This window comes from Oreochromis niloticus, linkage group LG19, assembly GCF_001858045.2.
Source record: "Oreochromis niloticus isolate F11D_XX linkage group LG19, O_niloticus_UMD_NMBU, whole genome shotgun sequence".
Taxonomy (NCBI): Eukaryota; Metazoa; Chordata; class Actinopteri; order Cichliformes; family Cichlidae; genus Oreochromis; species Oreochromis niloticus.
In genome coordinates, this window is record NC_031983.2 from 26,072,498 (window position 1) to 26,100,101 (window position 27,604).

Genomic DNA, 27,604 nt, shown 5'->3' on the forward strand with positions numbered 1-27,604 from the left:
CCTAAATGTTTGTCACCTCCTTGACATACTATATAAAGTTTTTAAAATTATAGAACAATTCAGTGAAATTGCAGTGAATTTGTCATTGTGATGACTGTTGTTGAGTGTCATAAATTGCGTAATTATAAAGAAAGAAATGTAAATTTTTATGTCATTCAGCACAAGTGACTCACGATGGCCACTCAAACAAAATAACATAGAAATACAGCTTCAGGTAGCTCTGTAAGTTGTCGTAGTTTTTGATAAGCGCAGCACAAAATTGAGTTTTTCCATGATTTATTATCATCTGTGTTGACTGTGGGTTGTTTGTGCAAACACAGCAACCTCCATATCTATTCCCCATATGAGTTTAAGCAAGGGAAAAAGAAAAACAGTTTTTTAGTTTGCGATCATTGAAAAGTCCCTGCCCATCTGGTGGTTGCATAACTCCCTCTCCAGCTGTAGTATTTTAGCAGCAAGTCCAAGCCAGTTTCTCTGACTCCAGTCCTGCAGCTCCTGTTGCTTTCAACTTTTTTGTGACTCTGTCATAGTTGCAGAAATGTCCACCGCTGGTAAGGTAGGTACATAATTCCACATGGGAGGCCTCATTTACAGCTTTAATGTTTTAATGTGGGTTTTTTTTTTTTTTTTTTTTGCTTGTTTGTGTGTGTGTTTGTTTTTGTTTTGTTGTTTCAAAACATTTTGTTGCAAACCTCACATTAAAATATTGTACTTGGTTGAAATGTATTTTGCTGTACCTCTGTGTCTAAGTGTGGGTGGGTGTGTCATGAATACTGTAATAGTCGAAAGTGTTACAGATAAGGGTTTCAGGGCAGTTGAGCAGTTGTTAACCTATATCCTTTTACACATGCATGTTTATTCCACTAAGTTCAGCCTGGAGTTACTACTTGACTGCAATAAAACTGTGATGAAATACATCTGTGAAATATTGTGTTTCCTATTTTGACTTGGAATGCACTTTGAAGCCATCGAGACAGTTTTGTGCAACTGCAAATTTTGGCAAGGATGCTGCTGTGGGAGGCCAAAAGAAAAGTATGGCACATGCCCAAGAATTTAGTGCAGGGAATTCAAAAATAATGACCAAAAAGCCCCTTTATTTATGCAATGTAAAAATATGTGATTTACTGAATGGTTTATTTTGTGTTATTCAATTTCCAGAGTCTACATTACTACATTTGATAAATGAGACACGGACTTTAGACTTTTCCTTGTCATATGATGTTTGCCCTTCTGCAGGAAAAGCCTTATCTGAACTATTAAAACCACTCTGCTGTTAATCAGTGGCTCTTTTGCACAAACTCTTGCTTGCAGCAGTTGAATAGTATAATTTTAAGATGTTTGAAATTTCTCGAGTTGTGCCAGACAGGCGTTAATGCACTTCAAATGACAAATGCTACATGAGTAGGTGCTTGTAGCACATCTCTCCAAAAACCCATCTTGGTATAGTTCAGCAGCACCCCAAAAATGTGACATTTCACGCTGACACTTTAGGTCATCAAGTGCAAGGCAGCAGTGGCCTGGGAGCCAAACAAGCCTGTGGTGATTGAGGAGATTGAGGTAGCCCCACCTCAGGCCAATGAGGTCCGGATCAAGGTGAGAAACATCCACAATTGACACACACACATTCACGGAGATGGCTTAGTGCACTTGTGTTGGTGAATAAAAGCAATCATAATAGTGGATTCTAATCTAAGCAAAAGTTGGAGGAAACTGTTTGTCATGGAGTGGGGTGAAGGTGATGATGACACACAAAAAATGGGTAATAAGGCAAAAGTGAAAAATCTGAAAGATAAAAACTCGGATGACTAAAGAGCAGAATCTCCACTTTTTAGCTAATATTCAATTTGATATTTAAATCTAATTCTTCAGCTGTAACCTGACAAGGACAAAGTGCAGGTGACAAAAAACAGACATAAAAAACTATAGATCAAACAAATAAGACAGTGTTTACTTACGGACGTATGATATCAGTCAGACCCAGTGAAACTATGTTCCTTTCAAAATGTTGCTCAACATTGTTTAGTGACATTTCAGCACATTTCAATGTGAAATGCAGTGAGAATACAATCAGATGCTCTGCAGACTGTTTGAAAAAGTAACTCTTAGCTCCTTTTTCGGGTCTTAAAGTAATTACAGGCTCATCTTCTCCCAGATTTCATGTCCAGTTGACTGACAAGAGGCACAGAGTTACAGAGATGAGACCTACATGTCACACAGTATATCTTGCCTTTAACTCTAATAAAGTATACTAACGCCGCTTTTTATCAGCTATAATTAGCTAGCAAATGAGGCTATCATTATTTCCATTAGTTATCTAAAAACTGAATCTCTGATGGGAGCAGATATGAAAATTATTGTCTTTCAGTAGTATTTCTTGGTTCTATACCATCTAATACTGTTCAAAATGATTCTAAGGCTAAAAGCTGTAGGAGATAGTGAGCTGTTTCTTTTTTAACTAGTCATTATGGAATTGCAGTACACTATCCACACAGTATGACAAAAGAAACTGTGGGATTGGACACCTTTTACCACAAAGACTAACCATGTGTGACCAGGTTTGATGTGGTGTAGCCACTGTATTTAATCCCTAAAAGTCCATGAAAAATCAGGACCGAGATGTCAGCCACTGGACTCAGATACAGACCTAATAACATCCGGGGGAAATTTTAATCCCAGAAATGTTCTTCTTTAACAAAATGCTTCCTCACTTTGGGTGTATTTCTGGTATGTGTATAGCAAAAGACAGAGTTTTATCCATTCCTTTGCGTTTCCATTTTTTTCACACTCTTGCTATGTCAGGTAAAAAGCTTGGCAAACTGCACCGATAAAACCACAAGCCAAACTCTTCAAGTGTCCAAAAGAAACAAGCATCTGTGTTCTCATGCAGATCGTTGCAACTGGAGTGTGCCACACTGACCTGTACCACCTTTTTGAGGGTATGCACAAAGATGGCTTCCCAGCAGTGCTTGGACACGAGGGAGCCGGCATAGTAGAGAGCGTTGGCCCAGGCGTTACAGAATTTCAGCCAGGTCAGTTAAAGCTTTCATTTGTCTGTCTTGTCATGTTCACCAGGTGGTCTCTGTAAGATGCAGCATTTTCAGCCTTGTTTTTGAATTTTAGGAGACAAGGTGATCCCTCTGTTCATCTCCCAGTGTCGGGAATGTCGCTTCTGTAAGAATCCTAAGACCAATCAGTGTGAAAATGGGTGGTGAGTTAATATTTTTCTTAATTTCACTTAATTGTAGAATTTGTTTTATATGTACCCTCTGCCACAAAGTACTATACTTTTTAACCAATGTTTTCTGTACAGGGCTGCTGATAGTCATGATGTGATGGCTTTAGCAGAATCCAGGTTCACCTGTAAGGGGAGGAAGGTGCTGCAGTTTATGGGGACCAGCACCTTCTCTGAGTACACTGTGATGAACCAGATGGCTGTGGCTAAGATCGACCCTGCTGCTCCTTTGGATAAAGTCTGCCTCCTTGGGTGTGGGGTCTGCACTGGGTATGGGGCAGCTGTTAATACTGCTAAGGTGTGTATGTAGGTTTGACAGCAGGTGAAGACTGATGTTTGTTACTGTATGAAGCCTTAACAAGTCCAGAGTATCCAAAGTGACCAATTGTTTTTTCCCTGCAGGTTGAGCCAGGCTCCACCTGTGCTGTGTTTGGTCTGGGAGCTGTGGGTTTGGCTGCAGTCATGGGCTGCAAGGCTGCAGGAGCCAAAAGGATTATCGCTGTTGACATCAATCCAGACAAGTTTGAGAAGGCCAAAGTCTTTGGAGCCACGGAGTTTGTGAACCCAAAGGATCATAACAAACCCATCAATGAAGTTTTGGCTGAGATGACAAACGGAGGAGTGGACTACTCCCTGGAATGTGTCGGGAACGTGGCAGTCATGGTGAGGCATACTGACAAATTCGAATAAAGACTGGAGGCATTTTTAAATATGATCAAGAACCCTATGTTTACAAGTCAACTGACTTTTGGCTGGTTTTATTACTTAGCGCAGTGCCTTGGAGTCTTGTATCAAAGGCTGGGGTGTCAGCGTGCTGGTTGGCTGGACTGATCTCCATGACTTTGCAGCCCGACCCATTCAGCTCATTGCTGGACGTACATGGAAGGGCTCTTTGTTTGGAGGTGAGGCACTTGTGATCATCCACACTAACTAATGCAATGTAATTTAACCACCACTGCAGCATTACTGAGCACAGCTTCCAGTTTTGGGGGGTATTTCTGCATCCATATGCAGCTAACTTTCTTCAGCTTTACATCAGCACATTCAGTGCAGAACTTTGAAAAGCACCAGGTTGTATTCAGCACATTAAAACATCTGCACATTTTCCATAATTGGTTTCACACACCAAATTACCAAGAACAGTACCACCTGTGCTGTGACAGTGACCAGAAGGCTTCAAGTGAGAAAAGACTAATTGATGTTATAATATGCTTTTTATATCTGGGGCTCAGGATTTAAGAGTAAGGATGGCGTCCCTGAGATGGTTAAAGCCTACCTGAACAAGAAGGTGAAGCTGGATGAGTTCATCACTCATAAAATGACTTTGGGCCAGGTCAACGATGCCATTGAACTGATGAAGCACGGCAAATGGTAAATATTTTCACAATTATTACTAACTAGATGCAAAAATGAAGAACTAATAGGTGCAAGTCTTCTAATTTGTGCTTTGTATTTGTTTCCCAGCATCCGGACAGTTCTGAGTGTTTCCCCACAATAAAACCATTTCATTCCTCAGTAATGAAGCCATGCTCTACAGTGAACACCATTCAGCAGATTATGTGCAGATTATCATTATCATCAGTGTTCACATGATCAGAATCTGAGGAGTGTTTGTGCAGCAAAATAAATGGTTTTAACAGATGACTGGCTTCCTCACTTCTGATCATATTTGGTTGTGTTGTTTTGTAAGTCAGTACAGATGCTGGTATTCAGTTCACTATTACACAGTTTTTATTGTGGCAAAATGTTTCTAGTCAGTTCAGATTTACAGACCTGTCTAATCAACTATATGTACTTAAGTTGGCAAACCAACCAACCTCTTGTAGGGCGATTGAGTTAATCACTGAGCCACCATCGTACTGTGCATTCAGAAATACTGTCCTGAGTCATTTTTCTGGGGTTGTTGGATGAAAAAACAAAACAAACAAAACTGGCTTACACTGTAGATTCATATTAAAATGTTTGTTTGTTTTTTTTACTTGATAGATAGCTTAGCTTAGACTAGACTCCCATCAATGATGATGATGGTGATTATTATTATTGTTATTATTATAAATTATTTGCGGTCGGACTTTGAGCCATTTTAACATTCCAGGTCAGCTCATTTAGGCATGCCTCATTAGCCACTTTCCTTATAAGGAAAATGCAGCTGCAAAGCGAATATTGGCCAGCCCTTAATTACCACCCTGCAGCTTGGAGCATCAGCTGTTTCCCACCTGTTGCAGATCCGCTGTTTCCTCCAGGTATGTGCAAGTTGCTTTCCTTGTGATTATGTTTACGGTCTTGTTCTGCGCTTCTGCCCTGAAAAAGCAAAACTCACCTGGCTGAACTCGTTTAACTGATCTCTCCTTCATTGCTGTGTTGTTGTGCATTTCTGAAATGCTGCCAGTAAGGTTGGAGGTTTTCTGAGCAGTGGGAACTCGGAATCATTGTTTCAGCATGGTAGCCCACGCCAGTTCATGTTTCATTATAAACTAGTAAGAGGAGTTGAGTAACTCTGAAATAAGTAACTTTGTTTTAGAAAGGCTGATCAGAGTGAGTTTCAACACCTCTGTGTTCCTCCTGAGTTAAGTGAAACAAATCCATCATAAGTGAAATGGTATCCTTTTAATGTGAACCCTGTAGCATTTTAACTTAAAGGACAGGAGGTGACAAAGGAAAACTTCTTGTTATTCTTTAACAAGTAAAAGAACCATATGATTGGTGATTACATTTGAGTTTAAAGAAATTGAATCAAATTAAATGTAATCAGCTTTAACTTAACTGGGATGAAAGCAACTGTAGGTTGAGTCAAAGCTACAGTTTACTTATGCGTCTGTAGTGTTTAGACCCAGTCAGGCCTCCTCCAACCCCTCAGTGAAAAATCCAAAGCTTTACACTAATTTGATAACAAACTATTGTACCTCTCCAAATCAACCTGTCTGCACCCTGGATTCAAAACATCTTTGAACTTAATTTAAGATTAAAATTAAGCAATTCATTTACAGACTGGCCCTCAAATATTCACGTTATCAGAAAAGATGTTGTGACCAGTGAGTTTAGATTTAAATTTAAAATTCAGCTTTTAGGTGTAACATCCATATATTACCTTTTTAGATGCAACTGGTTTGCAAATGTTGCAACCATGGTTTGAAGAGGGGTGTGTGTGTGTGTGTGTGTGTGGGGGGGGGGTTGTTTTTTTTTTTTTCAATCAACATTTTGAAGTTTGGAACCAAATTATCGACTTCAGCATGGTTTATTTTACAAAACACAAAATAACATGCAGGTTAATTTTAAAGCTTGGATGTCATGTGTGGTAAATGGGGAACATATTTGTACTTGAAGCCACATCTGTTTAACCACAATCCTAACTATGGTTCTCTGGTTAATAGTAATACTTAATAGTAGTAGTTGGGTAAATGAGTTAAAGTCTATCTATAAAGAAGCCCCACCCCTGCAGTTTCTAGTTTCATTCAAAATGACACCCTTCACGACATTTGAAAGCATCACAAGCACTGTGATATGAGAACCCTGCTGGGTTATTGATCGCTTAAATTGTGAACTAACACTTGCTACTACAGAGGAAAACTAAGTTTGTCCCCATGAACTGCTGTCACACTACTTGTAACTACTAAAGCTCAAGTCCATCTCTCCACCTTTTTGTTGCAGAAATGACCACTGCTGGTAATGTAAGTGTAACATTTCCTTTATTTCCATCGATATGTTTTTGTTTTTTAATGAAGGGCACCTAAGGCTAATGGTGCAGAAAGGAAATTGTAGTAATTTAATCATGTGCATTGGACTTGGAATTTTCTTCTTCCTCCAACTTCCCCTTTAGGTCATCAAGTGCAAGGCAGTAGTAGCCTGGGAGCCCCAGCAGCCTGTGGTGATTGAGGAGATAGAGGTAGACCCACCCCAGGCCAATGAGGTCCGCATCAAGGTGAGACATCCACTTTCAAGACTTGCAGGCCCTCTCATCCTCTGAAATTATCCTTAAGCAATGTAACATCTTATAAAGTGACTGTTTTTACCAGAAGATGCACCAGAAACAACCCTGACTTTGTTGGATTCGATGATTATTTCCTTGGTTACAGATTGTTTCAACATCGCTGTGCCATTCAGACCTGTACTGCCTGTCCAAAGTTGTGGATAAGGAGTTTTTCCCAGTCGTCCTCGGCCATGAGGCGGCCGGCATTGTTGAGAGTGTTGGGCCTGGAGTCACAGAATTTCAGCCAGGTCAGTTTTTAACTTTGTTCACAGAGAGAAGTTTAACTTGTTCAGAGTAGATTGACCCTGAAATCAGCCACAGCTGTTCCCATGGTGTTCAGCTTGGTTTTAGGAAGAGACTTGACTGCCTTGTCCAAAGGGTGGTTTTAACTGCAAATTGTGGTGTTAAAATTTTAAGATTCTCAATGCAAGTACAAGTAAATGGGGGTCCATCAGTGGGCACTCGGTCAATACACCAAAGCAGAATGTGTGACCATTTATTTTTCCTCAGGAGACAAGGTGATTCCTCTCTACCTTCCTCAGTGTGGAGAATGTCGCTTCTGTAAGAGCCCTAAAACAAACCAGTGTGACATAATTTGGTGAGTGCAATGTTGCTTTATTCTGACCTCTCATCACAATGTGCTGATGCGTACTCTTGGGGAGGTTCATGTTTTCCCTCTATCTTGTTCAGGACTAGATTGGGTTCAAAAGAGATGGCACTTGCAAAGTCCAGGTTTACCTGTAATGGGCAGAAGCTGCGGCAGTTTATGGGAATCAGCACCTTCTCTGAGTATACTGTGACTCATCAAATGGCTGTGGCTAAGATCGACTCTGATGCTCCTCTGGACAAAGTCTGCCTCCTTGGGTGTGGGGTCTGCACAGGATATGGGGCAGCTGTTAATACTGCTAAGGTGTGTATGCTGCTAGAACTGCAAGTTTGGTTTTTTGTAAAGAGCTGTAAACGCTCTTCAGATATGTCCCATTTACTGAAATCATCTCCTGCAGGTTGAGCCGGGCTCCACCTGTGCCGTGTTTGGTCTGGGAGCTGTGGGTTTGGCTGCAGTCATGGGCTGCGAGGCTGCAGGAGCCAAAAGGATTATTGTTGTTGACATCAACCCAGACAAGTTTGAGAAAGCCAAGGAGTTTGGCGCTACTGACTTCGTCAATCCCAATGATCACAATAAACCCATCAGCCAAGTGCTGATGGAGATGACTGGTGGAGGTGTGGACTACTCCTTGGAATGTGTTGGTGATGTGGAATGCATGGTAGGGGAATCTTATCAAATTTAGGTTCTCAATAGAGAGAACTGAATGAAACCATTTTTAGATGTGTATTTTTAAAACTCAAAAAAAGACCTTGAGTCAGTTTAGTCTTTTCAGTGACTTCTATCCTTGTGCTGACTTGGTACCATTTCTCCATCTAGCGCAGTGCTTTGGAGTCCTGTGTAAAAGGCTGGGGTGTCAGTGTGATCGTGGGATTGACAGACATGCAAGACGTAGCCACCCGACCTCTTCAGCTTACCTCAGGACGTACATGGACTGGCTGCCTGTTTGGAGGTGAGACAGATGTGACCATAACCAGTGGTTCTAGTGGGCTGGACCAGCGTACAACATTTTTCACATGAGTAATTAAATCTGATGAGCAGCTCTGAACAAAACGCTGATCTCTGAGCATGCTGGGTAATTTGGTAGACTAAATATTATTTTATTGTGGTGAGATTTACATCAAGCTATGTTGCATCGGTGCAGGGCAGATATCCATGGTTGCTCAAGGTTCAGTCCTGGGTAGCAGCAGCGACATGAAACACATGGCAGTGATTTTGGGTTTTTTTTTTTTTTGGGGGGGGGTAAAATTTTAGCCATTGTTTGTGGTCTAAGCTGGCATGCTTCTCCAAATTAGGATTCAAGTAGGCTTGAGACGCAGCCCGCCTGTTATAATGCAAGAAGCGGGTCACTCCCTGGAGAGGTCCCAGTCAGCTGGCCATTATATCACACTCAAATGTGATATTCTTAAGACTACATGGTACTTCAGCGAGCCATGTCATTAATGAGACTGAGATTTGCGTAATTTCTTGCGTCTTCTGTTGTAAGAAACTGGTTAGTGCAGTTCTAACTTGTGTATTTAACTCTTCTATGGGTGGGGTCAGGATTTAAAGGTAAGGATGCTGTTCCTAAGATGGTGAAAGACTACCTGGAAAAGAAACTGAAGCTGGATGAATTTATCAGTCACACTATGACTATGGATGAAATCAATGATGCCATTGACCTAATGAAGCAAGGCAAGTGGTACGTATGTCCTCTGCTGATATAACTTAATTACTAGATGCCCAAAACGAGGCCCTAATTTGTGTTGTTTATTTCAAAGCATCCGGACAGTCATGAGTGTTTGTCCAGAATGAGGTAAAGCACAGCAAATGGTAGACTTACACTCACTGGCTGACTAAATGACACACATTAATCATTCTTTTTCTTTCTGTATCCAGGTGGTCATGAGTCTCTCCACGAACAAAACTGCTGTCCTGATTTCAACAACCCTAAATTAACCCATCACTGCACTGGATTTCAAACGGTACACTGTGCGTAAAGGGAATCAGACATTCATGGATGGTTGAAATCTCTATTGATAAGAGAAACTAAACACTGTTTAAAGAGCAAAATAAATGGTCTAAACCAATCTGTGTGTTTTTGGTTTTTTGTTGTACAATATATTAAGCAATGCACTGAATAGTGGCAGATGTAGTGACTTGCATTTCATTAAGACTCGTGCAAATATTGCCTTTTAAAGCTTATTTTTGTTTAACACACTTACAAAACAATTAGTTCAGGCATTGCAGAGTTTGACTATTTAACTGCTGCTCACATTTACACACAGCCCAATATAAATATGTGCTTAACATAGCAGGGAGTGCTGTCGTCATCCTGCTAGTTTTGTCAGTTATCCCTTGTTAACTTCTACTTTAATGTAATTGCCTATGGCAGTGAACACAACTTCAGAATTCCAAACAGGAATACAAATAGCGGCTCTGTCCTTTTGATCCTGGGTTCACATGCACTTGATTCAATCTTCTGCCATGACCATTCAGTATCAACTTTACACTTACACTAATGGTTCTAGATTCCTGTATGAAGACTTGGTTTCTGCTGATCAGGAGCAGATCTGGGCTCTTGGCTTCTGTGTTCTTCAGCCAGGGTTCAGTTTGTCATCCAAACAGGAAGAGCTGAAAATTCAGCTCAAGTTCCAATATTCTAAATTGGTTACTGATGTTGTCACATGTTGCAGTAAAATTGCCCTTTGACCCCCTTCAACTACACGACTATTAGGAATGTCCTGAAACGCACACTGGCTTGCATGCAAAATGAAGTGTGATAACAGGACCGCATACTGCATTTGGAAGTGGTCTGTGTGTGGGTTGTTTTTTGTAAAAATAGGATGTTATGTATTCTGGATATTCCGAGGCACGTTGAAAATTAAAAATATAGTGCAGTTTTGGCATTAGGGTATTTTTTATTTTCTGCAATTACATGTACGAAGTGCTGATTTCACAATACCGCCACAGGTGAGCAGTATTCCCTGAGGCAATATGAACATGATCTCTTCCTTGGAACAGAAAGGAAGTTGCAGTTGGAGGTGTGATCACTTAGAGATGCAGTAAGAGATTACTTGTGACGAGCTTAATAATTGCTACCTATAAATTTTATTTTATTTTTATTTATTTTTTTAAAAAAAAGCTACATCTTGCATAATTTTCTTGGACATCTAAAGGGCTTCCTTTTCTTTTTTCTTTTTTTTTTTTTTTTTTATGGAAGTACATGTAATTTCCAGATTGTAAATGGTCTCACTAGACTGTAAATTACTTGCATAACCCTGCAGGATCTTAGTGCTGGGTTCAACTGACCTCTTAAGTCCCCGCCTACCGAAAAGTTTATGCGTCATCTCTGGCAGCAGAATTTAAAGTCCATTCTTCTGTCCTGTTTTTCTCATTTGGTTGCAGAAATGGCCACAGCTGGTAAGGTAAGTAAATCATTTAAATTTGTTTCAATTACTTTTGCAGATTGATTTTTTTTTTTTTTTGTTTGTTTGTTTTTTTTTTTTTTTTAAAGGAAAGAAAATATAACACTCAGCACTTATTTCCAATGAATATAGTCTTCTGAATTGTTTACATGTGCTGGGCTTTGCAGTTTGCTTTGCACATTGATATATTTTAGTGAAATCATATTTTCCTGTTTAGAGATTAGTATTGAACTGTTTTTACTACTTAACTTATTAAGAATAGAACCACCAGGAGGGGTCACTTTGAGTCATGTGTGGTATTAGCTGCACTGAAATAAAGTCTGCATTGCAACTATGCAGACATCAGAAACAGATTATCTACCATTTAAAATTGACCTGAAAGCCAACTACAAAAACACAAACTAATATTGTAAAATAATTACACAGAACAAAGTTTATCATCTCATCTACATCTGCCTCCGATCACCAAACCTTCAGCCTACCTGCCAAAATGTGTCTTAACAATTGTGTTGCCAGGCCAACCAGCATGTGGTTGTATATTAATTTCTATGGGATGAAAATGACCACCTCGGTGGTGCTGAGTAGATCAGGGGTCTCCAACTCCAGGCCTCAAGGGTCGGTGTCCTGCAGGTTTTAGATGTGTCCTTGATCCAACACAGCTGATTTAAATGGCTAAATTACCTCCTCAACATGTCTTGAAGTTCTCAAGAAGTTTGGTAATGAACTAATCATTTGATTCAGGTGTGTTGACCCAGGGTGATATCAAAAGCCTGCAGGACACCGGCCCTTGAGGCCTGGAGTTGGACACCCCTGCTGTAAGTGGTTATAATAAGAGTTAGAAAACTTTTGAAATGGCAGTAGTGTTAAGGGGGTCAGCCACTTATTAATAATTTCCTTTATTGCATATTTAGATTTTTATTTAAATCTCTCCATCTGCTCTGTTAAGTTGGTTTACAGAAATGACCTTGGTGAATAATTTTAATATTGTAACTCTGCCCTTTTAAGGTCATCAAGTGCAAGGCAGCAGTGGCCTGGGAATCCAGCAAGCCTCTGGTGATTGAAGAAGTAGAGGTAGCCCCACCCCAGGCCAATGAGGTCCGCATTAAGGTAAGAAGCAGCCAGCTTTGATGCTCTTGTATGCATGTGCATGTATGTTCTTTACACTTTTCTGCAACTCCTATAATCTCATTCAGAGTTTCTTTTATCATCATATTTGCTGTAGATTGTGGCAACATCTCTGTGCCATTCAGACCTGTACTTCCTTTATGAGAGTCTGGACAAATCGCTCTTCCCAACCGTCTTCGGTCATGAGGCAGCCGGCATTGTAGAGAGTGTTGGGCCGGGAGTCACAGAATTTCAGCCAGGTTTGTTTAACATCCAAATATATACTTATTTGCATTTTGTGCAAGAGAGAAATAAGAAGACTCATCTCAACCTTGTGTCTATAGTTTGTAACAAATTTGCAACAAAAATTCAAGCAATTATAAAACAAAAAGGTAACAACGTTTTTTTTAGTATTCTTTTCTGTACAAGAAATGTATCTATTTAGAATTCTGAGGATATTTTTGGCTTGTAGTGTTTTGAAAACTAATTAATGCTGAAATGGATGGAGTTTAAAAATGTTCAGACTTTCATAATTTGTTCGTAGGCAAGGTCAGAAGCACTTCTTAATTTGTTCATGGAGCATAAACAAAGTTAGGTGCTCTACGTGAAATGTTTGTCATCCTCTGTGGATGTCAAATGTTTGACACAGTTTACGTACAGATTTTTGTATACATGCTGTAAATGAGGCTCAATGCTTTGTCTTCCAGGAGACAAGGTAGTTCCTCTTTTCCTACCCCAGTGTGGAGAATGTCGCTTCTGTAAGAGTCCTAAGACCAACCGGTGTGAAGTAGCAATGTGAGTGCTGATTTCATGCCATCTTCATTCAGTTTTCATGTGCTTTTACACACATTACACATTTTAACAGGCTAGATATAAATGTTATGAAAGTATTCTGACTACTGCTCTTTTTATCAACTAGGTATTAACTTTTAATTTCATTCCTTCTATATTATTCACTGCACTGTCTAAAAGGAACAAGAGGAATACTTTAAAAAAAAGTTGTTTTGGATTTTCTTTTTTTTTTTTTATACACATCAAATATATGTCTTGTTTAGGAAAAGGCACGGTCAGAAAAGCACAGAACATTGCAGACTTACCTGTAAGGGCAAGAAGCTGCAGCAGTTCATGGAAACTGGCACCTTTTCTGAGTACATTGTGATGAACCAGATGGCTGTGGCTAAAATCGACCCTGCTGCACCTCTGGATAAAGTCTGCCTCCTTGGGTGTGGGGTCTGCACTGGGTATGGGGCAGCTGTTAATACCGCTAAGGTGTGTATGTAGGTTTGACAGCAGGTGAAGATTGATGTTTGTTACTGTATGAAGCCTTAACAAGTCCAGAGTATCCAAATTGACCTCCCCCCGTCCCCCCACCCCAGGTTGAGCCGGGCTCCACCTGTGCCGTGTTTGGTCTGGGAGCTGTGGGTTTGGCTGCAGTCATGGGCTGCAAGGCTGCAGGAGCCAAAAGGATTATTGCCGTTGACATAAATCCAGACAAGTTTGAGAAAGCCAAGGTGTTTGGTGCTACTGACTTTGTCAATCCCAAGGATCACAATAAACCCATCAGCCAAGTGCTGATGGAGATGACTGGTGGAGGTGTTGACTACTCCCTGGAATGTATTGGGAATGTGGAATGCATGGTGAGGAAGATTTAATCTACTCATTAGTATTGAATGCCTAGTTTAGTAAAAGTCAACTAAACCTTCTTGCTCTTTTCCAGCAGTGGTTAATTAAGTCCTTCATTAACATATCCTTGTATCCTTCTGCATACAATTCTGCTGCTCTGCTGTTTCTCCATCTAGCGCAGTGCTTTGGAGTCTTGTGTGCCAGGCTGGGGCGTTAGTGTGATTGTTGGATGGACAGACTTGCATGACGTAGCCACCCGACCTATTAACCTCATGTTAGGACGTACATGGACTGGGTGCTTGTTTGGAGGTGAGATAAATTTGAGGAGCTTATGGTGTCTTTATTAAGCTTATGTTGAGCTTCTTTACAGCTTGTTTTGTCTTTTGGGGATCAGGATTTAAGGGTAAGGATGGCATTCCTGGGATGGTTAAAGCATATCTGGACAAGAAGGTGAAGCTGGACGAGTTCATTACTCACAACATGACTCTGGACCAGGTCAACGACGCCATTGAACTGTTGAAGAAGGGGAAAAGGTAGATTTGCTCTCCTATAGTTTCTTCTCCATTATTGAGTCAACAGCAACACAGATTAGTCCAAAACTTTGCTCAAATCTTTTCTCCTTTTTCCCCACAGCATCCGCACAGTCATGAGATTTTCTCCACAATAATGCTGCTGTGCTGCCTTCAATAACACTAAAGTTACTACCAGCCAACACTAATCAGTGTTTGGAGAGTAAAATAAATGGTCTCCCAGACAGATCTGTGTGTGTGTGTGTACTCATTTTTTTGGGGGCTGCATGTTCAGTCTCTTCTGCTTGATCCACGTTTTCACTACTAAACTATACTTAAAGGGGCCTATTAGCTGCCAGCTGCTGGAACGGTGGGCTGAATAAGTTGCCAGCTTACAGCCAACAGACTCGCTCAACCATTCACACCTACAGTAAATTTAGAATCACAAGTTCACCCAACATACATGTCTTTTGACTGTGGGAGGAAGATGGAGTACCCACAAGTGCACAAAGAGAACATATAAACTCCATTCAAATCCAGGATCTATTTGCTGTGAGGCAACAGTGCTAACCAAATGTTAATAGATTTCAAAAAACTAACCCAAAAATACCTACATATGATAACAGATCCCCAAGTCATGTAATTGCCTTTGAATGCACTAAATTCACTCTGATTATGACTGGCAGCACCAAATAAATTGTTAGGCATACATTTCCTTCTTCAGCCAATTATTTATGCCAGCTGTTCTATATTCTATACAGAATTGGTTTCTTCTGACTGGGACACGATTTAGGCTCTCAGCCGGTCTTGTTTCCATTTCTGCACCTCCACATCTGATTTAAATATTGGTAACCCTGCTGATCCTAAATTTTAATTTATTGCACATTGAGTCATTCCAGTTTAACAGTGTACTGCAGTTCTGTAGGTGGTCACATGAAGTGCTGTTGATGAACTGCATAGGTGGTTAAAATTCAAATAAATGTACTGTCATTACTTTGAAAAGTGACTCCAACAACTTTCATTTTTCATGCAGAATTGTTTGTTGCTTTTTGGTTGTTGGTGGGATACATGTTATAGCAAACTAATTAGTCTTTCAAGATTATGTCTCCGTTTTAATCTTCAGCATGGCAGGTATAAAAATGCAGTGTTGATCTGACCGCTTTGGGACAGAAATGAAATTGTGAGAGTGAATAATACTGGAAAGATTTTGCCAATTTACTGTAAGCAGTCAATCTAACATTCCAAACATTAGCAATTATAGTAAAGTGACCGAGACAATTAATGTGCAACTTTCCCTATGCTCGACAAGCATCCTCGTGGGTGTATTCACCCAGTTATGTTTGTCAGAAATCCCAGTCTAAGAAATGCATCCATTAAGCATTCCTTTTTCTTTTTTTTGTAAGTGTTCCATGTGTGGGGAAAACATGTGGAATGCAGATGCAGACACTCAGTTTCAGACTGCCTTGCTTCCAGAAATAAGCAGAGCTTTTCTTGCTTTTTCTGAGATGGTGTCTGCTTAGAAAAAGCTTGTCTAGTACATGAAATAAATTAGATTTTCACCTATGAGCAGTTTGGTAATGGGGGGAAAGGAAAAAAAAACATCTAGAGCCAGAATAATTAAGCTGGAAATACAAACTTCTTTTTTCTGTTTTTCTTCTTTTTAAAACTTAGAGCACATCATAGTTATGAGCTGTTTGTGGGACTGGGTTTTGAGAAAGTAAATTGTCTCGCTGCAGTGTTTGTAAAATTAAAATTAACCCTGCAAAATTTTGTCATGAAGTTAAGCTTTGTCTTTCATAGTGTTTACCTTTTTTTTTTTTTTTTTTTTTTTTTTTTTAACACACTAGTGTCTCCTTCCTGTTGGATATGCCCAAAACGACTGTGGCTCAGGGGATTGAGAAGCTCATCTGTAACCGGAAGGTTGCCGGTTCGATCCCCCTGCTCTCTCTGTCCTGGTCGTTGTGTCCTTGGGCCACTACTGGTGTTGGCCAGAGGAGCTGATGGCGTGATGTGGCAGCCTCGCTTCTGTCAGCCTGCCCCACGGCAGCTGTGGCTACAACTGTAGCTTGCCTCCACCAGTGTATGAATGTGAGAGTGAATGAATAGTGGAATTGTAAAGCACTTTGAGGGTCTCGAAAAGCGCTATATAAATGCAATCCATTAGTATTATTAAAACACCACATCTCAGTGACATTCACCAAAGAGGCAACCTTTTCAGGTGCCTGAACTACCTCAGCTGGCTCTTTGGGTCGCTTCCTACAGCTCTGGCCATAGGTGATAGTAGGAAGTCCAAGTTCCAATCTTTTGCACTTTCCTTTTCATTTTGTTAAGCAATTCGCTGGTTAGGTTAGTAAACCACATAATATGACGAGTATTAATTAGTGCAACATGAAAATCTCCACTTTAGTTTAGATGCAATTTTAAGTCATGCAGCACATGGCTTGGTTGGGGCTTAAACATGGGCCTCTGTACTGAGCACACCTACCTACATGGTGTGTACGCTTTTGTTTTAATATAGTTTTCAATTTTAATTCAATTTTATTTATATAGTACCAAATCACAACAACAGTTGCATCAAGGTGTATTAAATTGGAAGGTACAGACCACATTATATGATCCCCAATGAGCAAGCACTATATGGCAACAGTGGGAAGGAAATACTCCCTCAGAACCAGACTCAGGGAGGCGCGACCATCTGCCACGACCGTTTGGGGTTAGGGGAGCAAGACAGGACAAAGACATACTGTCTTTGCACATGTTTGTTAGGGTTCTTCATGCGTCCGTTCATTTCCTGCAGCACAACCAGCAGCTAACCAGCCAAGAAACATAGTCTCGTCAGCATGCCCTGGGTCCGTCCCATGCTCTCCTCTGAGTTGGATATACCCGAGATCCAAATAGGAAGCACCCAATTTTTTTATTTTACCACGTTAAAAATTATTTCTGCTTTTGGCTTCTGTCCCCTCTGGAGAAACACTGACTGTCCACGGGTGACCTCACAGATTGTCTATCCAGACAGTTTTGCACAGTTGTTGAAATTGGCAATGACAAAGTATTACTGAGATAACTGCAAGCTAATAAATACACTGTGGTATCCCAGGTCATGCTTGCTCTTTTCCAAGAGCAGCTGGGATTAAGGTGGAATTAATAAATCACCGTTAAACAAGCTTAGGTGAGTCTAAGCAACACACATCACATTACACACATTTGTATCTCACTATTCCATGTAAAAAGTAAATAATATAATTTAAAATATTTTAAGACATTTTAAACCATTTGTTTTTCTATTTTAATTACTGTTATCCATTTTGAACTTTTAAACACATTACATTCGGTCATCATAATAAATAATTTTAGCAATGACGACATGATCAGTGCAAGAAGGGCTTGAAATTTCTCAGCCTACGCAGGTTAAAAAGAGCAGTGGTTAAGTTACAGAAAGGTGTGTTATCACAGCGCCTTCAGGAACCCCTCCAGTATATCTGGGTGTGCTCTATAAGTACATGTTTTTCTTAGTGCGGGTATCAACATTTTTGGAGAGCAAAATGACCGACCTAAACAGACAGAGCATCAGTTAAATTCATTATCAATTCATTGTTTTGTGATTATCGATTGTAGCGACATCAGCGTGCCATGCAGATCTGTACTACCTCTACTGGTTTTGTTGTGTTTCGAGTCCTCAGTATTATCTGCCAAAATTGCTCTGTCAAGCTATTTTAATTTCAGTTTAATGCTAGCTGAGATTTACACAGACCAGCCTAATAATACCAGTGTTTGCTTAACTTGGCAGGCAGTGTTGTAATTATTCTTCTAGGATGGACTCCAGGATTTGTCCCCAAGCAGCCCTGCTGCCACTTTCTTTCTGAAGTTTTGCAAAAAGAGATGTCAATGCAGAGAAACAGCAGACATACCAAATGAAATTATATCAGCCCATAAAATTACATGTGATAACAGATTTATGTGCATGTTCTCTGATTTGACACCTGCAGCTCCCAGGCTAATTAAAAACTTTGTAGCACTCCTGATCAGGTGTTATATTTACTGATACCAGCTTTTATTGCAGCAGATAAATGATGACAGTAAATTTAGCATTATCTGCTGTACTTTAGTATTTCTTTAATTGTCAAGGCCTTGTTCCAGTCTTCTGTTCTCCTTCAGTATCCTGCACCATGACACATCGCCTCGGTTTAGTATTTTCTTATTACTTTGTATGTACTGTAGCTGTCCGTACGTTATACACATTGCTGTGTGTAGTAGGGGGACACTGCTTGATTATACCACTGCAGTTTGAACTTTGACCAGTTTGGCTGCAATGTGACGCTGGTGCCAGGGATTGTACAAGAATAGGCTGCATACAGTAATATGTGACCAGATCCAGTAGGACGTCGGGAATCAGGCTTTTATTTCTTTATATTTTACTAGCGAAAAAAAAAGGGGGAAATGGGTGCGGTGACTTACTAAACCATGTATAAACATAAATCCAAATAAAGTATATAAGACAAAAACAGAGTTTGTACAGTTCTAATGAGCTTGGGAGTTAATATTTGGTTCGACCACCTTTAGTCTTCAGCACAGCCTGAACTGTCTTAGGCCAGCTTACTTGCCTGGAATAGTTCTCTGGGCTTTTTGGAGTACATTCAAAGCTCTTTTTGGATATTGACTGCCTTTTGTTCTATTCTCAGTCCTGATTTTGCACTGCTTAAATATTGAAGTGTTCCTGTGTGTATTTTTTCTATACAGGTATGCTTTTACTGCATTGGCAGTGTGTTATGCTAAAAAATGAAGCCTTTGGTAATCCGATCCCAGTGATTGTTTTAGCATTTTAGCCAGTGATCCCAATATCACTGGCTAATATGCAGCCCCAAACCTTTCAGAGCGACCTCTGTGCTCACCTCCTCTTTAGATACTGACGATCGTTTGAACCAATAATTTCAAATTTGGATTAATATTTCCACAAGACCCATAGCTACTGATTTTCAGTCTAGTTCTTATTTGGCAGACCTCAGCCTATGTACATTTCACCTTCTTACGAATGTCTTTTTTCCACCAAGATCATTTCCAGTAAGGCTTTGGTAGTGGACTGATGAATTTAAGTGGCAGATGTATATCTCAGGTCATCATACTTGAATGATTCATAGCTCAATGTTACATGGTTTATATATCTGGACTGAAAATGATCAAAAAAGCAATCAATGCCCAAAGAAAAAGCCCAGAGAACTATTGCTCAAGACCTCTTTTTAAAAACTGCATGAAAGTCTGGCTCCTTGGAAACAGATTTATATAAATATATATATATACATATATATATATATATATATATAACCATTGATTTTACACAGAATCTGCTCTCTTTATGCACTTAAGTGGAAAATGGAGGAGATAATGATGCAAGGTTAAAGTCCTTGACCACCCGAATGTCTCGGTATTATCTAAACCTTGAATGCAGAGCTTTGTTTTCCCCTCCCCGCTCTCGTGTCCTGCAGCTGCAGTCCTCCCTCGCTCCTTGTCTTCACATTAACTTGTGGACGTTATTCTTGGCAACAAACATGGCTACAGCTGGAAAGGTAAGTGTAATTTAACAAATGAGTTATTTGGCAGTATCTGCATTCAACATGTGTCGTCTTCATGCATTTCTCCCTGTATTTTGCCCATTTTTTTAGTTGTAACCTCGCTTTAAATGTGGGAAAACACAAAAAATATTTCAAGCTGATTTTCTTTTCTACCAGGATTACCAGTTGCTTAAGCTTAAATTCCTCTTTCCCTGTGTGTCTGTGATTCCCGTTTGCCCCAGTTACATAGCACATGTCCTTGGCTCAGCACACAGTTTAAACATATTCAGCCACTTTCTGTTGGTTGGTTAAAAAAAGCAGTAAAGGAAAGCCAATGTTTACGAATCCCACACAAACCATACTTATTGCTGTAGATTAAAAAGAAATGTATCAACTGAAGAAAAGCAAATCAGCGTAAAAGAATACAGCAGTAATAAATCTTATGTTTGCCAGATAACTGTTGTGTGGACTTTGAACTGCTGATCATTGCTTCACTATGTACTTTTTCTTTTCTACTGGAGCATACATAGGTGAGGAATGAAAGCCTTTCAGGCTTAACAGCTAATTTGACAGTTAAATATCCCTCTCTGAGTGCAACGTCATTTACAACACTAAGGATGGAGACATAATATAAACGTTCTACTATGTTATAGCACTTTGTAAGATAGTTGTGTAGCTGTAGCACACACACACAGAGACACACAAAAGTGTTGTGTGTGTGTGTGGTCATTCTCTTGACTTCATACCATTTGCAAAGACTTATCTTGGGGCAGATTTATTTGAATGCACTTCAGATTATAGATTATCACAGTTCAGAAGTTAAAGAATTTCAGTGTTTGTAGCTTTGTAGCAAATGCCATACTTGGAAGCTTTTTCGTCACTGCCTTTTAGGTCATCAAGTGCAAGGCAGCAGTAGCCTGGGAGCCCAACAAGCCTGTAGTGATTGAGGAGATTGAGGTAGCCCCACCTCAGGCCAATGAGGTTCGCATCAAGGTAGGAGATGTCCACCTTCAAGACTCATATTTATGTGTCTTTGTTTTGTTACATTTTTTATTACTTTATTTTGTCCTTGTGTTAAAAACAGCTTGCTTGATGCAGTTTGGAAGGTCCATTTAATGAAATGTTGGATAGCATGTCAGTGTTTACAGTCTTTAATGATTAGCTTTTGTGCAGATTGTGGCCACCTCGGTGTGCCACTCAGACCTGTACCATCTTTTCGAGAGTATGCATAAAGATGGCTTCCCAACTGTCCTCGGCCACGAGGGAGCCGGCATCGTTGAGAGCGTGGGGCCTGGAGTTACGGAATTTCAGCCAGGTCAGTTTTGAATTCCAAAGAGTCCTATCAGTTTCATGTGTTCACAGCCAAGCCAGTACATGTCTGCTTAATGGGATGGGAAAAAATACAGTAACCAGTAAGTCTTTTTTTACAATCTAAATGTTTGCAGTTTCTCTTTTGGCAGCTTGGTACAACTAAATGTTTAAAGCAGTTGGATCTTGTGGTCCAGGCCACTCAATCATAATACTTATTAGCAAATTAAGTAAATATTCTCCATCGACTGAGCTCACGCAGCTCAAGAATAACAGCATCAGCAAAGCTTCTAAAAAGAAGCATGAGAAATATTCTGTTTGGTTTCACTGTTGTTTTCTTTCAGGAGACAAGGTGATTCCTCTTTTCCTCTCTCAGTGTAAAGAATGTCACTTATGTAAGAATCCCAGGACCAACCAGTGTGAGGTAGCATGGTGAGCACTCATCTCCTGTGATCCATTTTATCTTCAGTTTTGTTCATAGACTGTTAGACCATTAGACACGTGCCTTTAAAAAATGTTGTTTTTAATTGTAACATAAGTTCTCTTGTTCAGGACGAGGATTAATCAGGCCATCATGGCTGGAGTGGAATCCAGGTTTACCTGTAAAGGGAAGAGGGTGCTGCAGTTTATGGGGACCAGCACCTTCTCTGAGTACACTGTGATCAATCAGACAGCTGTGGCTAAGATTGATCCTGCTGCTCCTCTGGACAAAGTCTGTCTTCTTGGATGTGGGATCTGCACTGGATATGGGGCAGCTGTTAATACTGCTAAGGTTTGTAGTTTGGGCTGTGGGAATTGGAAATGCTCTTGTTCTCTCTTTCAGAGTAAGAAGTTCATACATAATTTTGCCTGTTTTTGGAAGTGAACCCTGCAGTTGTTGCTGCTTAAATCTTTTAAGTGTGTCTGTAGAGGCCCTATGTCATGTCAGGGCACTTTAAACCAATGTAGGAAGAGCAGATGTTTTGACATTTTGCTGGTCTGGAGGATTCAGGTGTACATTAACAAAATGCCAAAATCTTGACAGGAGCAGATGTCACCCCACAGAAACTGAAAAAAACCCAGGCGCTACATCTCAGATTGTACAGACCTCAGATAGCATGTTACAGTTGAGGCCAAAATTATTACCCCCCCCCCCCCCAATGAAATTAGACAACACTCTTGATTTCAGTATGAAATTGACCATTAATTAACAACAAGTGTTTTTTTCCCCAACATTAACAATGTCCACTATAATTAGGATATTTTATTGATGCACCGAGTTGAAACAAGAAAGGGCAAAAATGAGACATCCAAAATTATTGGCCATAATTAGTCAGTACTGTACGCTTTCTGAGCCACAACTGACAACAATCTCTTAGAGTAGGTCTTTACTAGGTTGTCTCCATTCCTCCATTGCAAATTGTTCGAGCTGGTCCAAATTGCATGGTTTCCAAGCATGGACATTCACTTTGAGCACTCGCCACAGATTCTCAATAGAATTGAGGTCTGTGCGGGCCACTCCAGGATCTTGGTTTTGGTGTCCTTGAGGAACTGTTGGACTAATGTCGATGTATGTTTTGGGTCATTGTCTTGTTGCAAGACAAGGTGATGCTGATTGAATGTCGTTAGGAAGCCAATTGGCTGCGCAGGTGTGATTTCAAAGCTGATTGGTTAATTACTGTAGGTGTGTTTTGAAAGCAAACATTCACATGAGGCTAATATTTTTGACCACCCCTTTTTTACTATATTTGATATAAAGCAAGCCTAAAAATATTTTATATTACAAAATGTACCAGAAGCTACCAAATAGCACTGGTGAATTTTGATTATATCACTGCAAACATTGGGAAGAAGTTTAGGAAAATGTTCCTTAATTCCTGGGGGGCTAATCATTTTGGCCTCAACTGTAAATGCTAAACTTTATGACAGCACAATTTAAAAAAAAAAAAAAGAAAGACTCATAAAGTGGAGCTTGTTTAGAGAGTTTGCCAGTAGAAAGACTTTTCTCCCTAAAAAGAACACAGAAGTCATCTGGAACAATGTCCTTCAGACAAACAAGGCCACATGAGAGATGTGTGGCCATAATAGAAAGCACCACACCCGGTATCTCAACCTCACGTCTCCACTATGATGTCTGCACATGACGTTGTGATCTGTAGTGAGAGTAGGAAACAGGTGGGAGTGAGCTTGTAGTGGTGGGGGCACTTTCTGGAGAGAAGATGAATGAATATCAGCAGAACCAAGACAGAATACATGTGTGTGGATGAGAGAGAGAGACAGGTGGAGAGGTGAGGTTGTGAAGAACAGAGTTTGTAAAGGTACAGGACTTTAAATACTTGGAATAAATATGCAAATGTATGGTTAAGGAGAGACACTGTAATTTGATTGTATATACAATGACTATAAATACATTCATTCATTCATTCATTCAATCACCCAAAGCAGCAGACAAGAGAAGAGAAGAAGGGTGGAGTGAACAAGAACAGGGTCGGGGTGATTTGTGACAGAAGGATAACACCAAGAGTGAAAGGGAAGATTTACAAGATGGTGTATGGTAGCACTAATAAAAATACAACAAAGGTGTTAAAAGTTTCATTCAGACGATTGAACAGTTGTATCTACATGGTGTGCGTGATATCAATGCTGACTTCAGTAAATGCTGATGGACCTGTAGCTTTTTGCCTGAGGAAAAAATTGAAAGAATTTGTGTGCTTGGTGGTACTGAGTCCTTTTCAGTTCAGTTCAATTCAGTTTTATTTATATAGCCCCAAATCACAACAACAGTTGCCCGAAGGCGCTTTATATCATAAGGTGAAAACTCTACAATAATACAAAGAAAACACTGAATGTCTTCTGCAGGCAATGGGAGGTATGGATATCTTCCAAAATAAAGGGACATGCATTTGTGATCTTTTCTGTTGTTTTTACAACTCTTTGCACAACCATATTTCCAAAACACACAAATATTCTGTAGGTGAGGAAATTCTCAAAGGAGGAACTATAGAAAGAGCAGATGTGGTTAAAGATGGACCTTCTTGAGCATCGTCAGGAAGTAAATGAATGCCTGCAAAGCAGTGTTGTAAAGAAGGTTGGGGCAGAGTTAATCCACACAAATGTGAGAGACTGATAAAGTTATGCATAAACGGTTAATGCTGTAATGGTGGTTCTACAAGCTATTGAAGTGGACTACATAGAGCTCAGTGAAAACTCATGTAGTCGTGATCATTTTCACCACTGTTAATTCTTTTTAAACCACACCATGTGTTACGGCAAAGTTAAGTTTGATGCATGAAGACTTTACAATGATACTCACTGAATAAGGGACAAGGTGCATGATGATACTCCTCCATTGTTTGTGTTATGTCACTCTTGGAGCAGAGATAGCAGCTGAAGGTCACAACATACAAACATGCTTCGGCTGCCACAGCACAACTACATTTTCTTCTTTCTTTGCATTTCAAGTATTTTGTTTTGCACATAGCACCTCACTCTGTCTTGGGTGTAATTCGTCTTTTCACAAGTTTTGGTGCCGAGTCATGTCATGTTGCATTTCTATTGGTGGTTTAGTAGATGCAGGCTATAGCCAGAGTCACACTGAGATATTTTATCACTAGCCACAAGATCATTTGAAGGCCAGTACTCTGAAGCTCTCTCACTGTGTGAGGTAGGATCTTTGTTTTGGTGCCACAACCAAAGATATCAGGATTTTTTCCATACTAAAGTTGGCCCAAAGTTTCCCAGCTTAACATCAAAAGGTCAAACTCATAATCACCTTATCAGGAAGAGAGTACCCAGAGTACACAATATGTTATCACTCCCTGTACGAGGACAGAACTGGTCTATTGAAATGGCATTTCTGCATCATTAAAAATCTGCTCTCACAATATTTCCAAAGCCGGGAGAATAAATTGAGCCATTTTTGTGACTTAAAACTAAAATCAAGATTGAAATGCTTTGGCAAGAGTTACCACTCATTAGAAGATACAGAATATTTCCATGCATTTTGTTTCTACATAATAGAACTTTACTATACCCAGCACAAAGTGACTAAGTCCCTCATCTTGTAGGTTGAGCCGGGCTCCACCTGTGCCGTGTTTGGTCTGGGAGCTGTGGGTTTGGCTGCAGTCATGGGCTGCAAGGCTGCAGGAGCCAAAAGGATTATTGCTGTTGACGTCAATCCAGACAAGTTCGAGAACGCCAAAGTGTTTGGAGCCACCGACTTTGTGAACCCCAAAGATCATGATAAACCTATCCATGAAGTGCTCACTAAGATGACCAGTGGAGGCGTGGACTACTCCTTGGAATGTGTTGGGAATGTGCAAGTCATGGTAGGGAGATTTAATCTAATGTGGTTTAAGAACATAAGAACATGGAGCATGAAATAAAGTTAACCAAGCACACTTTTTTTTCTTAGCATTTAAAATGTAATAATTGATTTTAATTATTGAAGAAGCCCTTTAATCTACTGACTCTGTGCTCTTTTCCATCTAGCGCAGTGCCCTGGAGTCTTCTGCGCAAGGTTGGGGTGTCAGTGTGATTGTTGGATGGACAGACTTGCATGACATAGTTATTCGGCCGGTTCACCTCATCTCTGGACGTACGTGGAAGGGCTCCATGTTTGGAGGTGAGATCAGTCTATTTTACATCCTGTGAGGCTGTGGGAGTGTGTGGGTGTGGTGTTTCTCTCTCTCTCTCTGCCCTCGCTCCAGGATGCAGCTGCTGCTCATTCCCTCATTCAGCACCTGGACCCAGTCAGCAATTAGCTCTCAGATGTTATATAGGTTAGGGAAGAACCGCGTGGTACAGGTTTTCTCTTTGTCTTTACACTGATTGTCAGGGAATGGAGAGGTACTATGGTGTGGTTGTCCTTGGTGCAGTTTGGAGTTGTGGGAGCAACTAGGGTGGGCCTCAGAAGTGCATTATTCTTTGTTGCTTGTGTGTTCTTCCACCTTCTTTAGACACATAAGACTGAGTTGTGACCTTTTTCTTTTTTGCAACATCGCTTTATTAATAAGAACGATCTCTTTGAATTGGGATTGTTTATAAGAAGAACTTAATACTCACCATACTGCTTTGTTTGGCTTCCTTCTCGTTCTTTCCTGGTCCTGTTTTTACTGTTCCCCACAACTACCCCTTGACCTTAAACTGTTACGTCCCCACAAATAACTATTATCACTGACTTATGAATCACAAATAAAGCAGCTTTAAGTTTACATGTGCTAAAATGTGGCTCTTATTTTAATTTTGCGATTCAGGATTTAAGAGTAAGGACGGCGTCTCCAAGATGGTTAAAGACTACCTGGACAAGAAGTTGAAAGTGGACGAGTTTATTAGTCATAACATGACTTTGGATCAAGCCAATGATGCCATTGAACTCATGAAGAACTGCAAATGGTAGATTTGCCTTTCACAGCTGAAGAAAAACACAAGTTATTATTTGCAAAAGTGAAACTCAGTTTTCTTCTCTCTTTCCACAGCATCCGGGCGGTCATGAGTGTTTCTCCACCATAAGACCACTGTGCTGCTTCCAGCAACAATAAATCCAGTAGTGTATCACTACAATCAGCTTAAATAGTTCAGTGAATTCCTCTGTGGACGTTCATATGAATTCATATAAGCAAAAAATAAAAATGCAACTGTGTTTATGGATAAATAAAAATGGCATGAAACAGATTAGTCTGTGAGACTCCTGATTTGTTTTCTTGTTTTATTGGTTTTTATGTCATTAAAGTCTGTATGATGTGTGTCTAGCTAAGATTTACACAGCGCAGCCTAATAATATAAATGTTTGCTTTACTTGGCAGGCTGTGTTGTAATTATTCTGCTAGGATTGATGCCACAATTTGTCCCCTAGCAGTCCTGCTGGTTTCTTGTAGAATTTGTGATAAGAGAGAGGATACTGCAGCAATTTCTGTCGATTCAAGTGACAAAGCCAGCCATGCTTACCTCTATGACTTGGCTCATACAAGAACTACAGGGTAGACCTTTATGCCAAGCAACAATGAAAGCTTAAATGAATGAATAAAGTCACTGTGTTTGCTCAACACCAGAAGGAGTTTGCTGGTATCATTTTTTTCTGTGTGGCACAGATCCACACTTTCTCCCTTGCTCCTCCTGATCACTTCTCTGCCTTCCTGTTAGCAGCTCGGCCCGAAAACTTGCCTTGAAATCTACCTACCACCCACCACCTTGTAATATAGCCATTACAAGATAAAGCACCTGATGCAATAAAAATCTTTGGTTCTGGCTTTCATGTGTAAGTGTGTACTTTGACACATTCACAAGATAGCGACATATACCAGCCAGCTAAGAACTGCTACAGACT

The 27,604-nt window shown here is 40.1% G+C and overlaps 4 protein-coding genes across 4 annotated transcripts; all 4 read left to right on the top strand.

Moving 5' to 3' along the window:
• Positions 1–400: 400 nt before the first annotated feature.
• On the top strand, positions 401–4,874 carry LOC100702802 (alcohol dehydrogenase 1). The gene is made up of 9 exons (XM_003445483.4): positions 401–556; positions 1,492–1,593; positions 2,888–3,029; positions 3,121–3,208; positions 3,311–3,530; positions 3,635–3,895; positions 4,002–4,134; positions 4,465–4,603; positions 4,697–4,874. Exons 1-9 carry the CDS (start codon positions 539–541, stop codon positions 4,728–4,730), a joined length of 1,137 nt encoding a protein of 378 aa, XP_003445531.1. The 5' UTR covers positions 401–538; the 3' UTR covers positions 4,731–4,874.
• A 486-nt stretch (positions 4,875–5,360) lies between these two features.
• LOC100702534 (alcohol dehydrogenase 1) lies at positions 5,361–9,872 on the top strand. Its single transcript, XM_003445482.3, has 11 exons — positions 5,361–5,475; positions 6,881–6,900; positions 7,050–7,151; positions 7,306–7,447; positions 7,710–7,797; positions 7,890–8,109; positions 8,204–8,464; positions 8,623–8,755; positions 9,346–9,484; positions 9,564–9,598; positions 9,682–9,872. Exons 1-10 carry the CDS (start codon positions 5,376–5,378, stop codon positions 9,595–9,597), a joined length of 1,239 nt encoding a protein of 412 aa, XP_003445530.2. The 5' UTR covers positions 5,361–5,375; the 3' UTR covers position 9,598; positions 9,682–9,872.
• Positions 9,873–11,063: 1,191 nt separating this feature from the next.
• On the top strand, positions 11,064–14,695 carry LOC100702265 (alcohol dehydrogenase 1). The gene is made up of 9 exons (XM_013271507.3): positions 11,064–11,210; positions 12,216–12,317; positions 12,433–12,574; positions 13,022–13,109; positions 13,370–13,583; positions 13,691–13,951; positions 14,114–14,246; positions 14,332–14,470; positions 14,571–14,695. The coding sequence occupies exons 1-9, from the start codon at positions 11,124–11,126 to the stop codon at positions 14,602–14,604; spliced, it is 1,200 nt and encodes a 399-aa protein (XP_013126961.1). The 5' UTR covers positions 11,064–11,123; the 3' UTR covers positions 14,605–14,695.
• Positions 14,696–19,852: 5,157 nt separating this feature from the next.
• Positions 19,853–26,965, top strand: LOC100702001 (alcohol dehydrogenase 1). Its single transcript, XM_005477573.4, has 9 exons — positions 19,853–20,007; positions 20,884–20,985; positions 21,166–21,307; positions 21,645–21,732; positions 21,853–22,072; positions 25,347–25,607; positions 25,771–25,903; positions 26,535–26,673; positions 26,757–26,965. The coding sequence occupies exons 1-9, from the start codon at positions 19,858–19,860 to the stop codon at positions 26,788–26,790; spliced, it is 1,269 nt and encodes a 422-aa protein (XP_005477630.1). The 5' UTR covers positions 19,853–19,857; the 3' UTR covers positions 26,791–26,965.
• The last annotated feature ends 639 nt before the right edge of the window (positions 26,966–27,604 follow it).

Coding starts and splice junctions, on each gene's coding strand:
- LOC100702802 (XM_003445483.4), top strand. Junction 1,594..2,887: donor CCAATGAGGTCCGGATCAAG/GTGAGAAACATC, acceptor GTTCTCATGCAG/ATCGTTGCAACTGGAGTGTG. Junction 4,135..4,464: donor GAAGGGCTCTTTGTTTGGAG/GTGAGGCACTTG, acceptor TCTGGGGCTCAG/GATTTAAGAGTAAGGATGGC.
- LOC100702534 (XM_003445482.3), top strand. CDS start 5,376: ATGCAGCTGCAAAGCGAATATTGGCCAGCCCTTAATTACCACCCTGCA. Junction 5,476..6,880: donor AGATCCGCTGTTTCCTCCAG/GTATGTGCAAGT, acceptor TTTTTGTTGCAG/AAATGACCACTGCTGGTAAT. Junction 7,448..7,709: donor AGTCACAGAATTTCAGCCAG/GTCAGTTTTTAA, acceptor ATTTTTCCTCAG/GAGACAAGGTGATTCCTCTC.
- LOC100702265 (XM_013271507.3), top strand. CDS start 11,124: ATGCGTCATCTCTGGCAGCAGAATTTAAAGTCCATTCTTCTGTCCTGT. Junction 13,584..13,690: donor CAGCTGTTAATACCGCTAAG/GTGTGTATGTAG, acceptor CCCCCACCCCAG/GTTGAGCCGGGCTCCACCTG. Junction 14,247..14,331: donor GACTGGGTGCTTGTTTGGAG/GTGAGATAAATT, acceptor TTTGGGGATCAG/GATTTAAGGGTAAGGATGGC.
- LOC100702001 (XM_005477573.4), top strand. CDS start 19,858: ATGTCTCGGTATTATCTAAACCTTGAATGCAGAGCTTTGTTTTCCCCT. Junction 20,986..21,165: donor CCAATGAGGTTCGCATCAAG/GTAGGAGATGTC, acceptor GCTTTTGTGCAG/ATTGTGGCCACCTCGGTGTG. Junction 25,904..26,534: donor GAAGGGCTCCATGTTTGGAG/GTGAGATCAGTC, acceptor TTTGCGATTCAG/GATTTAAGAGTAAGGACGGC.